The 13,568-nt window shown below is 52.4% G+C and overlaps 1 protein-coding gene across 1 annotated transcript; it reads right to left on the reverse strand.

The window, feature by feature from the left end:
• Positions 1-254: 254 nt before the first annotated feature.
• Positions 255-8,139, reverse strand: Des (desmin). The gene is made up of 9 exons (XM_048344694.1): positions 7,449-8,139; positions 6,295-6,355; positions 6,088-6,183; positions 5,805-5,966; positions 5,525-5,650; positions 4,924-5,144; positions 3,276-3,319; positions 1,220-1,302; positions 255-1,017 (listed from the first exon to the last, which is right to left on the reverse strand). The coding sequence occupies exons 1-9, from the start codon at positions 8,027-8,029 to the stop codon at positions 976-978; spliced, it is 1,416 nt and encodes a 471-aa protein (XP_048200651.1). The 5' UTR covers positions 8,030-8,139; the 3' UTR covers positions 255-975.
• Positions 8,140-13,568: the final 5,429 nt, after the last annotated feature.

The raw sequence follows: 13,568 nt of genomic DNA on the forward strand, positions 1-13,568 counted from the left end.
GGTTGGGAGAGTCAGGGGATAGGATAGGAATTAGGGCCTAACAGAAGGTGCTGTGGTTCCTCCAACAAAAGCTCCTTGTCCAGACCCCCTACATGTCCAGCACACATCCATCCTACATGCTGCCCGTATAGAGCAGGGCTGGGAAATGGGGGGGGGGGGCTGTCTGGTGAGGCTGGCGGGTGATGCTGTGGTGTGGGACAAGGCCCTGGCTCCCCAGGATTCCCAATAGTCAAGACAGCAGGGGACATGCAGGCTTGTGCTCATTCTTTATTGTTTCTGTCCACAGCCCCCACAGCAGGAGGGTCAGGCAGGGGCCCGAGCCCACTCTCTGCTTCTCCTTCCTCTCCTCTCCAGCATCTCACCCATCCTCTCTCCTTCTGCGTCTCTTACTCCCACATCTAACACCTTCGGGGGTTCCCTCTCGCAGCCCCTGCTTTCTAAGTTCACCCCAGGCTGGGGAAAGGAAAAGGAGGGACCAGGGGGACACTTTCAAGTGCCTTCGTCTCCACCAGGGGCCGAGCTTCCTGGCCCTTGCCCAGGTTGCTGAGGAGGCCGTTCTTCCTTCCTTCCTTCCTTTCTTCTATCCAGGCCGGAGGTAGGAAGGGTCACAAGGCCCCCTCCAGACCTTGTAGCCCCCAAACCTGCTCCAGAACTCTTTTGCAAAGGAAGCAGCTAAGAGCCTGAAGTCAGGGAGGTGAGCCGGACAGGGTGGCTGGGGCCCGGCTCCATCCAACACAAAAGCCGGGTTCACCCACTTCCAACAGCCAGGACTGAAGGCAGGGGGTGTGCGGGGGTGACTAGGGAGTGCCCCCTGAGGCATGGTGGGGTGAGACTATGGGGGGTGGAGAGTGAGGAGGGGTCAGAGGCTGTGAGGAGAGAAAGGCAGCTGATGTGGCATCCCAGGATGGAAAGGCTGGCTTGAGGAGGCAGTGAAGTGTCTGACGGGGCCAGGACAGTGTCGGAAGGTCTCTGGCTTTAGAGCACCTCATGCTGTTGCTGTGTGGCCTCACTGACAACCTGGACAGGAAGAGAAGCCCAGTCCAGCCCACTGCACCCCACTGCTTGCTGAGAGGAGACCCTGCCCTGTTTACTGCACCCCAAGGCAGCAGGGCCCACTCACCCTCAGCCAGGGACCCCAACCAGCCCAGCTGGTGGGAAATACCTGGCTGGCAGCTTCCCAGACACCCACCAGGGACAAAGGGCCAGGCAGACTGCTCACCTCCCCATCTCTCGTCTCGATAGTCTTGATCATCACAGTCTTCTTGGTGTGGACCTCGGAACCCCTTTGCTCAGGGCTAGTTTCTGTAAGAGACCCACCATGCCATGTGTTCATCTTAACTAACTCCCGGCAACACCCAGGACTAGAAGTTCAATCTAGGCTATGTCATCCAGTACCACAGCAGATTCCTACACCCTCAAGACAAGCCGTTGACTTTCTCAAGACCTTAATGCCCATCCCTGAGCCCAGAACCCAGAAAGTGGCTCTAAAAAGTCCCAAGCCAGCTCCAAAGTGGGAATGGTCTCAGAAAATTATTGTGCACCGAATGATTTAGGACCTTTGAGGGTCTAACTTTTACGTTCTCTACCATTTTTGGCTTCCTTTCACTTTTAGACCCCAGAAAAGTCCCACATCATTTTGGACCTTCAGACTCTTTCCTTTACAGCAGGACCCCCAAAGCACAGGGTTGCTTTTGTGTTTTGTTTTGTTTGGGGAGTATTTGGGCTTGAACTCAGGGCCTAAGTGCTAGCCCTTGTTTTTTTGTTCAAGCTGTTCTCTATCACTTGAGCTACAGATCCACTGCTAGCTTTTTGGTGGTTAACTGGAGACAAGAGTTTCACGAGCTGGGAATGTGGTTTAGTGGCAGAGTGCTTGCCTAGCATGCATGAAGCCCTGGGCTCGATTCCTCAGTACCACATAAACAGAAAAAGCCCGAAGCGGTGCCGTGGCTCAAGTGGTAGAGTGCTAGCCTTGAGCAAAAGTAAGTCAGGGACAGTGCTCAAGCCCTGAGTCCAAGCCTCAGGACTGTCCCCCCTCCCCCCCCAAAAAAAAGAGTTTCACAAACTTTCCTGCCTAGGCTGGCTTTGAACCATAATCTGCAGATCTCAGTCTCCTGAGTGGCTAGGATTACAAGTGTGAGGCACCAGTGCTCGGCCCAAGTCCAGGTTTGAAGCACTGTTTTGGAGGATCTTTGAGACCCCAGGCCTCTTTGGACTCAGAATGGGCAGCTTTGTGTCTTTATAAAGTGAGATGGAATGGGGATTAATCACTGATCACAGTGCTGATTCCCCAGCCCTGCTGTGCCTCCGTTTCCTCTCTGGGAAATGGCTACAATCATGTTTGCTCTATGGTGGCACTGGGCAACCAATCTGAAAAAAAAAAAAAAGCATCAATTGATTCTACATGCAAGACTCACACTCGGTGTCTGTAATAAACAACCAATTGAAAAGAGAGGTCTGGGCTTCATAGGGTGGGTCAAATTTAAGCTGTTAGTATAAGTTTGGCATTCACGAATCTCCTTAGCAAGCAACTAGCCTGTGCTGAACGTTGTGACTCCTCGCTGGAGCACTGGAGCACAGTGTGTATTTTTTTCCTGATGGAAATGAACATCGAAGACATAAAAGGTTTGATCTAGGAAAGGAGAAGCTGCCAAGGACTCTGACTTGCCTTCCTAATGTGTCATTAGAATGCGTTTTTCTGCTCCCTGGGGTTGGAAAGCCACTCAATCTGCATATTACTAATGTGGAGATGGCAGAATGCCCTCAGAGCTCATTCTTTTCATTGTTTGGCTTTGCTAAGATTTGGCTTCCTTTTTTTTTTTTTGCAACCGTGCATCCAACATCTTATTCCCACAAGCTTGAGGTGCCCAACAAACGGGCAGCGAATGCTTGGCAACATGCAGACAGACCACGGGCACCAGAGAACTTGTCACCCAGGGTGTGAGAGGCACCTGCTGCGGGGACCCCACTCCTGGTCCTTTCAGAGTTTGGAATTCAGAACACAGGCCCAGTACTCCAGGAGGTGCACAGGTATGTGGGGACTTTGATGACAATGTACCTCACAGTCCAAAACAGAGTCAGTCTCTCTCTCTCTCTCTCTCTCTCTCTCTCTCTCTCTCTCTCTCTCTCTCTCTCTCTCCACCTACCATGGACTCCCTTTCTCCCCCAGGCCTGGCCTACCTCACAGTTCTATCCTCCCCTCCTGGCAGGCTTGGGCAGTGCCCAGGCTGTGCTCCTGGACCCTGGAACCTCAATTCCCCCACCCAACACACACTTACCTCGGAAGTTGAGAGCAGAGAAGGTCTGGACAGGGAGATTGATTCTGAAAAAAAAAAAAAAAAAAAAAGGCAAGTCCCCAGAGGGTTAAGAACACTCCTGCCTCTCCTTGTGACTACTGATCAAGGCTCCTCCTTGTCCTCTTTAAATGCTCTCCTCGGTTGTCTCGATCTCCTCGACCCCATCATTCTCACTGCCCATACTGTACAGCCTAGGCTCAAAAAGCCACCTCCCGCTGTCCTGGGAATTGTCTCTTCTGGAGGGATCATCCATTCCAATTTTGGCCCGTAGGTATGACATGAGGATGCCCGGCCCTATGGTACTCCCCAGGTCCCCATCACTTCCTCCTGTTCTGGCCCTGCAGGAATAGGAATAGGACCAGCAGCTATGAGTGGCCTCCACCCTGTGCCCACCCTCCAGACAGGAGCTGACCATGGATCACTGGTGCTGGGGGTGGGGGGTGGCGACCACAGACCTCTTGCTACCTTAAAAGGCTATCTATCTAGACTACATTCTACAAAACCTGAAATCTTTCTTTAGGTGTAAGTCTATATCTAAACATGTCTTCCACTTTGTTTTTAACCTCAGATTTATTTTTATGACTATTGATAATTACCATTCTTTAGGAGTCATCGATCTATCTTATACTGAGGTTAAATTTACATACAGTGTAATGGGCAGAGCTAATGAGTGTTATCGATATCCATCCATGTAACAACTAGTCTGAATCCAAATATAATTTTTGTGTGTGATTGATTGATTGACTGGAGATAAGAGTCTCAAGGACTTTCCTACCAAGCTAGCATTGTTTTTTTGTTTTTTTGTTTTTTTGGCCAGTCCTGGGCCTTGGACTCAGGGCCTGAGCACTGTCCCTGGCTTCCCTTTTGCTCAAGGCTAGCACTCTGCCACTTGAGCCACAGCGCCACTTCTGGCCGTTTTCTGTATATGTGGTGCTGGGGAATCGAACCCAGGGCCTCATGTATACGAGGCAAGCTCTCTCGCCACTAGGCCATATCCCCAGCCCAGCTACCAAGCTAGCTTTGAACTGCAATCCTCAGATCTCAGCCTCCAGAGTAACTAGAATTACAGGTGTGATTCCTTGGCAGCCCACATAAAATAATTTTATCACCCCCCAAATCTCTCTCATATACCTTCTAGTTGTATGTTCTTACCTATGTCTGAAAGTGGCTTGCTTTAAGCACATCACCTGTGTGTCTTCTTTTGAGCGTGCATGTGTGGGTGTACACTTGTCTCTTCCTGCCTTCTTTTAGCCTGTCATGTGTGCAAGGCTTTCTGTGCCTTCCTGTCTCATTTTGTCTCTAGCTACCCCCTCCCTTTCCTTCCTCATCATTCCCCAGTCTGATTTCATCTCTCCCTTGACTGGCAGTAATATTTTATTACTGATGGCTGAATATGATTTTATGCTGCTGGTTTTTAATTCTAAAGGTAGGTAAGGGAATACTTATATTTCTCTTTTCATAAAAGCTGTTAATTACATCATTCCTTACCCAGGCGGCCGTGGTTAATTCTCTGCAATGAGTAAGTGGAACAGTAGCCTCTTATATCAATTATTTTGAAGTCTTGTTGAGATGATTTGGACAGACTGGGTCCCCCAACACCCATCACCCCAATCTCTGCCTTCCTCCTCACCGGCTCTCCTCGCCCTCCAGCAACTTCCGGTAGGTGGCAATCTCCACATCCAGGGCCATCTTCACGTTGAGCAGGTCCTGGTATTCGCGCAGGTGGCGGGCCATCTCATCCTTGAGGTGCCGGATCTCCTCCTCCAGGCGTGCGATGTTGTCCTGGTAGCCGCTGGCCTCATTGGCAAAGCGATCCTCCAGCTCCCGCATCTGCCTCATCAGGGAATCATTCTGCGGGAATTGGGGGAGCTCAAGTCAAGGACAGGCTCATAGCATGTCCAGACAGGAGGACACTAAGGGACCAGGATGGAAAGAGATGCCAAAAGCTTCTTAACCAGGAAGCCCTGAACTCAAATGAAGCCTTCAGTGGACTCTCAGAGATTAAGCCACATGAAAGGGAATGTCTTCATTCAGCCTCCTCACATAGGGAGGTGCCCTCCCGAGTCTTCCAAATCCCTAGAGCCCAGCTGTGAACCCAGTCTGTTTTGACCCCGGTTGTGGATGTGACAGGGAGGCCCACAGAGGGGATTTGAGGGAGCCAAAGTCATCGAGTGTGGGTGTGAGCTGCAGACATGAAGGGACTGGGCTTGTGGAAGTGGGCAGGGACTCACCGTGCCCTTGAGGGCGTCAATCTCACAGGTGTAGGACTGGATCTGGTGTCGGTACTCCATCATCTCCTGTTTAGCCTGGCGCAGAGCATCATTGTTCTTGTTGGCTGCCTGGGTCAGGTCAGACACCTGCAGGTAGAAAGAGGGCCTCTGTGCAGGTCTGGCAAGCAAGGAGCATGGAGACTCTATGCTCACGCTCCTCTATGGATAGAGTCACAGGCAGTGACTCCAAGCTGGGATTGAGAGGGACCAAAGTACCAAGTTCCTGGGCCAAGCCACTCACCTTGGACTTGTACCACTCCTCAGCTTCAGAGATGTTCTTAGCCGCGATGGTCTCGTACTGCGCCCGGATGTCCCTGAGTGCAGCTGTGAGGTCTGGCTTGGACATGTCCATCTCCACATGGACCTGCTGTTCTTGAAGCTGGGCCTGCAGCTCACGGATCTCCTGAAGGGTGTGACTGGGCTTTAGTCCCCTTTCAGGTCCCCCAGAGCACCCTTACACACTCACTACTAGAGTCAGCCCCATTTTCCAGCTGCTCTCATCACAACCCAAGGGCCCTGCATACCTCCTCGTGTACTTTCTTAAGGAATGCAATTTCTTCGTTGAGAGATTCGATTCTGCGCTCCAGGTCAATTCGAGCTAAAGTGGCTGCATCTACATCCTGGAAGAGGTCAAGCAACAAGGGCAGAGTCAGGGATAACCCAGGTGGGACAGAGGGAGACCAAGGAAGCTAGAAGAGAAAAGACTATTTGGGGGACCAAGGACCGCTCACCGCTCTGAAGGCAGCCAAATTGTTCTCTGCTTCTTCTTTCAGTTGGATTTCTTCCTGCAGCCTAAGCAGGACGAACAGAAGGCAAACAGTTGGGGTGGAGGGGGGCAGAGGGAGTAAGGAAACTGGCAATGACGACTAGGGGCTCATCAGGGAGTGGATTCAAGACAGAAGAAGGCCTGACAGCTGGGCAGAAAGGAGGGGCTCAGAAGGGGAGTGTCAGAGGCCCCGCCCACCCAGGGAGGGGACCGGAAGTGGCTCAGCCTCTGTCCTGGAGCCACACCCTTGAAGTCTGTGTCTCTACCAGATCGTGACCTCCCTGAGGTTAGGAACTGTGTCTATTTTATCCATCCCGGTGTCCCTGTTTCTCAGCCACACCGGACTCGTGTAATGGTTCAATTTTAGTTTGTGACTTTGGCAGTAGCAGGGGGGTGACCGGCTCACTTGGGTAAACAGAAACAGGACTCATAATAATCTATACTCCACCTTTGCATATCGGATGCCTGGTGGAGTCTACCTGCCAGCTCTCCCAAGCTCTTCAAAGGCCGTGGCCCTCACCCACTCTTCCCCTTTCCTCAAGCTCACCCACTCACCTTGTGAAATGACAACAGTCTCCGCCAGGCTGAGGGGACCAGCTCCCTCCCTACTGGTCTCCCCTTCCCGGGGCCTCCTCACCTCCAGTGTTTCGCTTCCCTCCCCTGTTGCCCCAGCAGTGCCCACCTGTCCTGTCTCCGGTCAGCCTCACTTTCTTCCTCTCTGTATTCTGAATCCCTGGCTCTTCCCCCCTCTTCCCCGCCCTAGCGCAGGCCCGGGGAAGCCTCTTGGGATCCTTTTTAAGGTGGCTCCCCACAGAGCAGCCCTGAGCTTCCTTCCCAGGGCCCTTCCATTTCTTCTCCTGGGATCAATCTCAAGGCAATTCCTCCTGGATTGGGAAGATTGCAAAGGAGAGATCTAGGGGGGCGGGGGGGGGGTTGTCCTCCTTTTAGGAGAAGTTGGGGGAGCAGGGGGTTGGCCATCTCCAAGCACACAGATTGAAGGAGGCTCCCTGGCCCCGGGGCGGGGCGGGGGGGGGGGGGAGGCAGTGCTGGGAGCCTGGAGTGCTGCTGGCCAGGGATCATGGGGGGTGGGGGTGGGGGGGGGGGGTGTGCCATCCTCACTTGGCCTTGAGGCGCTGCAGGTCGTCGATGAGGTTGTCGCGCTCGACGTCCACGCGGGCCCGCTGGTTGGTGAGCACCTCCACCTGGCGCCGCAGCTCGCGCAGCTCCTCCTCGTAGAGCTCGGCCACGCGCGTGGGCTCGCGGCCCTTGAGCCGGTTGACCTCGGCGGCCAGCGCGGCGTTCTGCTGCTCGAGGAAGCGCACCTTCTCGATGTAGTTGGCGAAGCGGTCATTGAGCTCCTGCAGCTCCACCTTCTCGTTGGTGCGCGTGGTCAGGAACTCCTGGTTCACCGCGTCGGCCAGCGAGAAGTCCAGCAGCTCGCCCGCGCCGTAGGACGCCGCCGGCCCGCGGGTGGACCCCAACCGGCTGGCCCGCAGGGAGCCCAAGCCCCCCGCGCCACCCGACGTGCGCGACACCTGGTACACGCGCGAGGTCATGGAGCTGGAGGAGCCCTTGGTGCCGAAGCCCGCGCGGGGGAACACGGGCGAGCTCAGCGGGGAGCCCAGCGAGAAGCCCGGGGCCCCGCCGAACGTGCGGCGGTAGGAGGACACGCGCTGGCTGGACGAGTAGGCCTGGCTCATGGTGGCGGCGGGCGGGCGGTGCGGGCGAGGCTGGCGGGGGGCGCACGGAGCAGGCGGCGGGCGAGCCGGCTGAGAGTGGACGGACCGACGGACCAGGGGACACGGAGCCCCCGGGGCGTCCGCACTATTTGTAGCCCTCCTGACATCAGCCCGCGCCGCCCCTCCCCTGACAGCTGCAGGATCCCTCTGTCCTGCCAGGAAAGGGCGGCCGCTGGCTGGTGGAGGGGGTTGGAGGGGGGGGTGGGAGGGCGGGGAGGCCGGCTCCCCCGCAGGAGGCCCGCAGTCCCCGAGCCGCCCCTGGGGCTGCCTGGCTCCGCAGGGGAGGGCCGCAGACCGGCAGGCCGCCAACCAGCCGGGCTGGAGCCCCAGGCAGGGGGCCCCTTCCAGCATTTGGGGGCCTCCTCTCTTCTCGAGGGGGGGGGTGTGTTGGTGACTGAGAAGAGCAGGCTGGAAATGGGTATTTCGTTTAGGTGTGTGGGGAGGTTCCCCTTTTTTTCCTCCAAGGAGAGACTTTGGGTCATTTGAAAAACGTAAGATCTGTACCAAGAAAGGCCCCAAACCACCCTATTTCTAAAGATTTGGAAATCGGAGCTGTTTGCAAGAGCTGGGGCCTAGCACAGTGCCCACCAGCAAGCCAGGCAGTCGGCGAGGGTGAGAGGGCCTAGAGCAAGCCTGGCCAGAGCCTGCTTGCATGCGTATGTCAGCTTCTGAGCCTCAGTGTCCCCCTGGATGCTGGTTGGCCTTTCTTCCCCCAGTATCAGCCAGGAAGGTGATTTCCAGAAAGCATCTGGTGGTGTTCTTCCAGGTTCCAGTTGCTGGGTACAGTCATCCCCCACCCTGCTCCACCAACTCTGCCTGGGCTCTGTCCCCCTCACTCCCTCTCCAATTCATCCCCCTCCTCAATCACACCACCCACGCCCACACCCACTCACACCAGGGTTTTGTGATTTGTTAGGAGCCACGTGTCAACTCAGCCATCTCCCTGGCAGTTGACAGCTGCCCAGATACCAGAGCTGGTATTTATAGAGGAGAATGCAAGGGCTAAGAAACAAGGTACAAGAGAGACACTGGGATGGGGAGGGGGAGAAGCCCAGCACCTGAAGAGGCATGAGCTTCAGAGGCTCCAGGAAAGCTAAAGGTGAAAAGTCCCAACCACTTCCTACCCCTACAGTGCTCCAGGACTCCATCAAGAATGAAGCCCCAGGGGCTGGGACTGTGCTTCGAGGTAGAGTGCTTGCCTTGCATGCATGAAGCCCTAGGTTCCATTCTTCACACAGAAAAAGCCGGGATGGTGCTGTGGCTCAAGTGGCAGAGTGCTAGCCTTGAGCAAAAAGAAGCCAGGGACAGTGCTCAGGCCCTAAGTCTAAGCCCCAGGACTGGAAAAAAAAAAAAAAAAAAAGAAGCCCAAGCCAAGGGCTGGTGGCTCACGCTTATAATCCTAGCTATTCCAGAGGCTGAGACCTGAGGATCATGGTTCAAAGCCAACCCAAGCAGGAAAGTCCATGAGACTCTTATCTTCAATTAACCACCAGAAAACCTGAAGTGGTGCTGTGGCTCAAATGGCTAGAGCAGTAGCCTTCAGCAAAAGAGCTCAGGGACAGTGCCCAGGACTTAAGTTCAAGCCCCACGACTGATAAAAAGAAAAAAGCCCCAAAAGAAGGCTTGCCCTTCCCTCCTCTCACACTTAGCACAAAGCACAAGGCACTCACTGACCACTAAGACTAAGGACATCCACATTTCTCTGTACATACTGGCTGTGTCTCCACACCTCCACCCAGCACCTAGGCTGACCCTTCTGGAATGCAAACTGGATTAGGAGCCTGGCGCTGGTCCTACCCCAGCCCTGCCATCACCAGCAGGAAGATTACTAGAAGACACATCCTTCACCTCCCTGAGCCTTAGGGTCTTCAGCCATAAACTGGGACTGATCAGCTTTGCATTCTACCCTATAGAGTATGAAGAGGCCCCGGCAACAATAACACACAATATATACAGTACGTGTACTGACCACTTGCTGAGCATGTCACACTCATGATCACCAGATCAACAACCCCATGAGGCAAGGACTTGTATCATTTCCTTCCTTTCTCATTCTCCTTCCTTCTCTCCCCCTCTCCCTTCTTTCCTTCCCTCCCTTCTGCCCTTCCCTCCCTCCCTCTTTCTTCCTTGCTTCCTTCCTTCCTTTCTTTCTGTGCCAGTCCTCAGGCTTGAACTCGACCCAAGCACTGCTTTTTGCCACTTGAGCCACAACTCCATTCCTAGCTTTTTGGTGGTCAATTAGAGATAAGAGTCTCACAGACGTTCCTGACCAGGCTGGCTTTGAACCCCAATCCTCAGATCTCAGCCTCCTGAGTAGCTAGAGTTACAGACATGAGCCACCAATGCCCAGCTCACCATTTCTATTTTCTAACTCAGCACACTGAGGCAGTCTGACTATTTGGCCCTGGACTGGGTATGACTGTGCCACCTGAACTATAAAGGATTTTGCTACTGCTGGTTGCTTTTTTTTTCAAAGCCCTTCACATTACGTGTCTAATTTTTACCCGGAGACAAGCTTATGAGATGATGGGGAGTTCCAAATATTCTTCTCCAGCCTTTAAGTCAGTGCAAGCTGTTGTGTTCTGGTTATTTTGGTGTCTCAGCGTCCATTCTTAGACTGTGGGCTCCAGGATGGTTTTGAAGGCTGTGTAGATCCTTAACACCCTGGGGGCAGCACCCCCTCAGTTGTCACTATCATTGGAAGTAGTTTACCTGCTTTCTTGCCCTTCACTTTATTTTGAGGACAACCTTGTATGGTTGTACCCTCCCGGCCACCTCAAAAAGGAGTAGCTGTACCACAAAGAGTAGCTGTGAAACAGATCCCAGCTGGCCTCATTAGCGCATCTCCAAACACAGTGATTAGTTCAAGGGGTGGGTCTGGGCCTGAGCAGGGCCAATCAGAGACCTTCTCTGGGATTCATTGGTTGTTAAACTGTGCTGGCATTGTTTCCTGCCCCCAGGGTGAATAGAGGAAAGAAAAGGAAGATTAACTTGCAAAAAGTTGGGAAATCTAGATGAAGAGCAAGCCTAAGAGCCAGGCCTCATTCAATTCAAGCCCGTGGGCCCTACTTCCTTAAGCACTTATCTCCATTTTGGGAATTCCCCTCCACCTTTCTTGGCCTTGAGCTAATAAACTCTCTCTTTTTTTCATTTAAGGCCTTTAGTGTTGGCTTAGATCCCGTATAACCCAAATAACTGACTAGTCCACTATAGACCACTGCATACTTTTTGCTTTTCTTCTTTTTTTTTTGGGGGGGGGGCAGTCCTTGGGCTTGAACTCTGGGCCTAAGCATTGTCCCTGAGCTTTTCAGCTCAAGGCTAGTACCCTACCACTTGAGCCACAGTGCCACTTCCGGTTTTCTGGTGATTAATTAAAGATAAGAGTCTCAAGGATGTGCCTGCCCGGGCTGGCTTTAAGCAGCAATCCTCAGATCTCAGCCTCCAGAGTAGCTAGGATTACAGGACTTAGCCACCAGCTCCTGGCTTCTTTTTTAATTTAGTTACATACATCAGCTACACAAAGGGGAATTTCACTGTGACATTTCCATGCATGCATACAGTGTATTCCAATCAATTTTCCCTTTCTGCCACTTTCCCTTAACCTCCTATCTCTTCCCAATAGGGGTCCAACAGCTTTCATTGTTCTATTTTCATAACTGTGGACAACCAGTTTTTACCATCTTCATCCTCTTTTACCTTCTTTGGCCCAACCCCCTGGGTCTTCCCCCACCCTTACCATCCTATTGACCAACGGCTTTCATTGAGCTCTTTCTGCTACTTTCATAGCTAGTCTGCACACCCATTTCTATGATAACGACCAAGGATGACACTTCTGGGCTTCTCATGGAGAACAGTCTCCAGACCACATAAGGACATTGGCTTTTGGAACAGCCAGCAGCCTCAGTTCCTTGATGAAATGAGGCAGAAAACAAATAAACACCATCTACTTTCTAGTCCAACTAACAGCTACCAGACTTGGCTCTGAGCTAGTTGGGATTGTTTCCAGAATGGGGTTTCACCTCTGAGGATTTGCTACCATGGAAGGCAGCAGAACCACACCCTGGGGTCTGGAAGGCCGGTGCATGAACCACATACCAAGGTACACTCTAAGAGGGGCATCGCCACTGGAGTAAGAGTTCAGCCTCCTGGAGGGGGACCGCTAGAACTAGGTGCACTAAAAGTAATCACTGCTTATCTGGACAGGTGATGAGCTTGGGGCCAAATGCAAGATTCATGAAAAGGTCTAAACTGCAAAGTAAGTGTCCTTCCCACTTTTGACACCCAGAGAAGACGAGTTTTAACTTCTTATTGTTGTCTCCTTCCAGAGCTACTTTGCACACGTAAAAGCACATTTGTATAGAGGAACCCCTTCCTCCTTTTCTCTATACCACTACTGGGGCTTAATTCAGGGCCTGGGCACTATCCCTTAGCTTTTTCTCTCAAGGCTGGTATTCTACCACTTGAGCCACAGCTCCACTCTGGGTTTTTGGTGGTTAATTGGAGATAAGAGTCTCATGTACTTTCCTGCTCAGGCTGACTTTGAACCATCACCCTCAGATCTCAGCCACTTGAGTAGGTAAAAGTATAGGTGTGAGCCTCTAGTGCCTGGTTCTTCTTTCTCTTCTTTTCTTTTCTTTCTTTCTTCCTTCCTTCCCTTCTTCCTTCCCTCCCTCCATCTATCTTATCTTTTCCCTCCCTCCCTCCTTCCCTCCCTCCCTCCCTCCCTCCTTCCCTCCCTCCCTCCCTCCGTCCCTTCCTTTCCCTCCCGAGTTCCAATATCTGTACTAGGTTTGCAAAGCAAGCAAGGATTAGGTTACTTATAAGACCTAACTAGTTTAGCTGTTGGGGCGGAGGGGACTTCAGGCAATTTTAACATCATAATTCTACTTTCTGTCACTATGAATTTGATTATTCTAGATACCTCAAGTAAGTGGAGTCTTGTGACTGGTTAATTTTAGTTAACATAATATCTTCCGGATTATTTATGTTGTTGTATGTTGCAGAATTGCCTCTTTTTTTTCTTTCTGGTGCCAGTCCTGGAGCTTGAACTCAGGGGCTGAATGCTGTCTGTCCCCGAGCTTCTTTGCTCAAGGCTAGTTCTCTACCACTTGAGCCACAGCTCTCCTTCTGGCATTCTGGTGGTTAATTGGAGGTAAGAATCTCCTGGGCTTTCCAGTCTGGGCTGGCTTCAAATCAGGATCCTCAGATCTCAGCCTCCTACCTAGCGAGGATTACGGGCATTAGCCATCGGTGCCCTGCAGAGCTCTCTTCTTTTTACAGGCTGGATGATATTTCACCGTAAGTGATACCACACTGTGTGGATCCATTCATCTGTTGATGGATGTTTGGGTTGTTTCCATCTCTAGTTATTATAAATCATGCTGATATGAACTTGGACACACAATTATCTCAAACCCCTGCTCAAACCCCTGGTTTCAACTCTTTACTATATGTACCTAGGTGGGATTACAATATCCTGTGGAAATCTGTGTTTAATTTT

This window comes from Perognathus longimembris, chromosome 4, assembly GCF_023159225.1.
Source record: "Perognathus longimembris pacificus isolate PPM17 chromosome 4, ASM2315922v1, whole genome shotgun sequence".
NCBI lineage: Eukaryota > Metazoa > Chordata > Mammalia > Rodentia > Heteromyidae > Perognathus > Perognathus longimembris.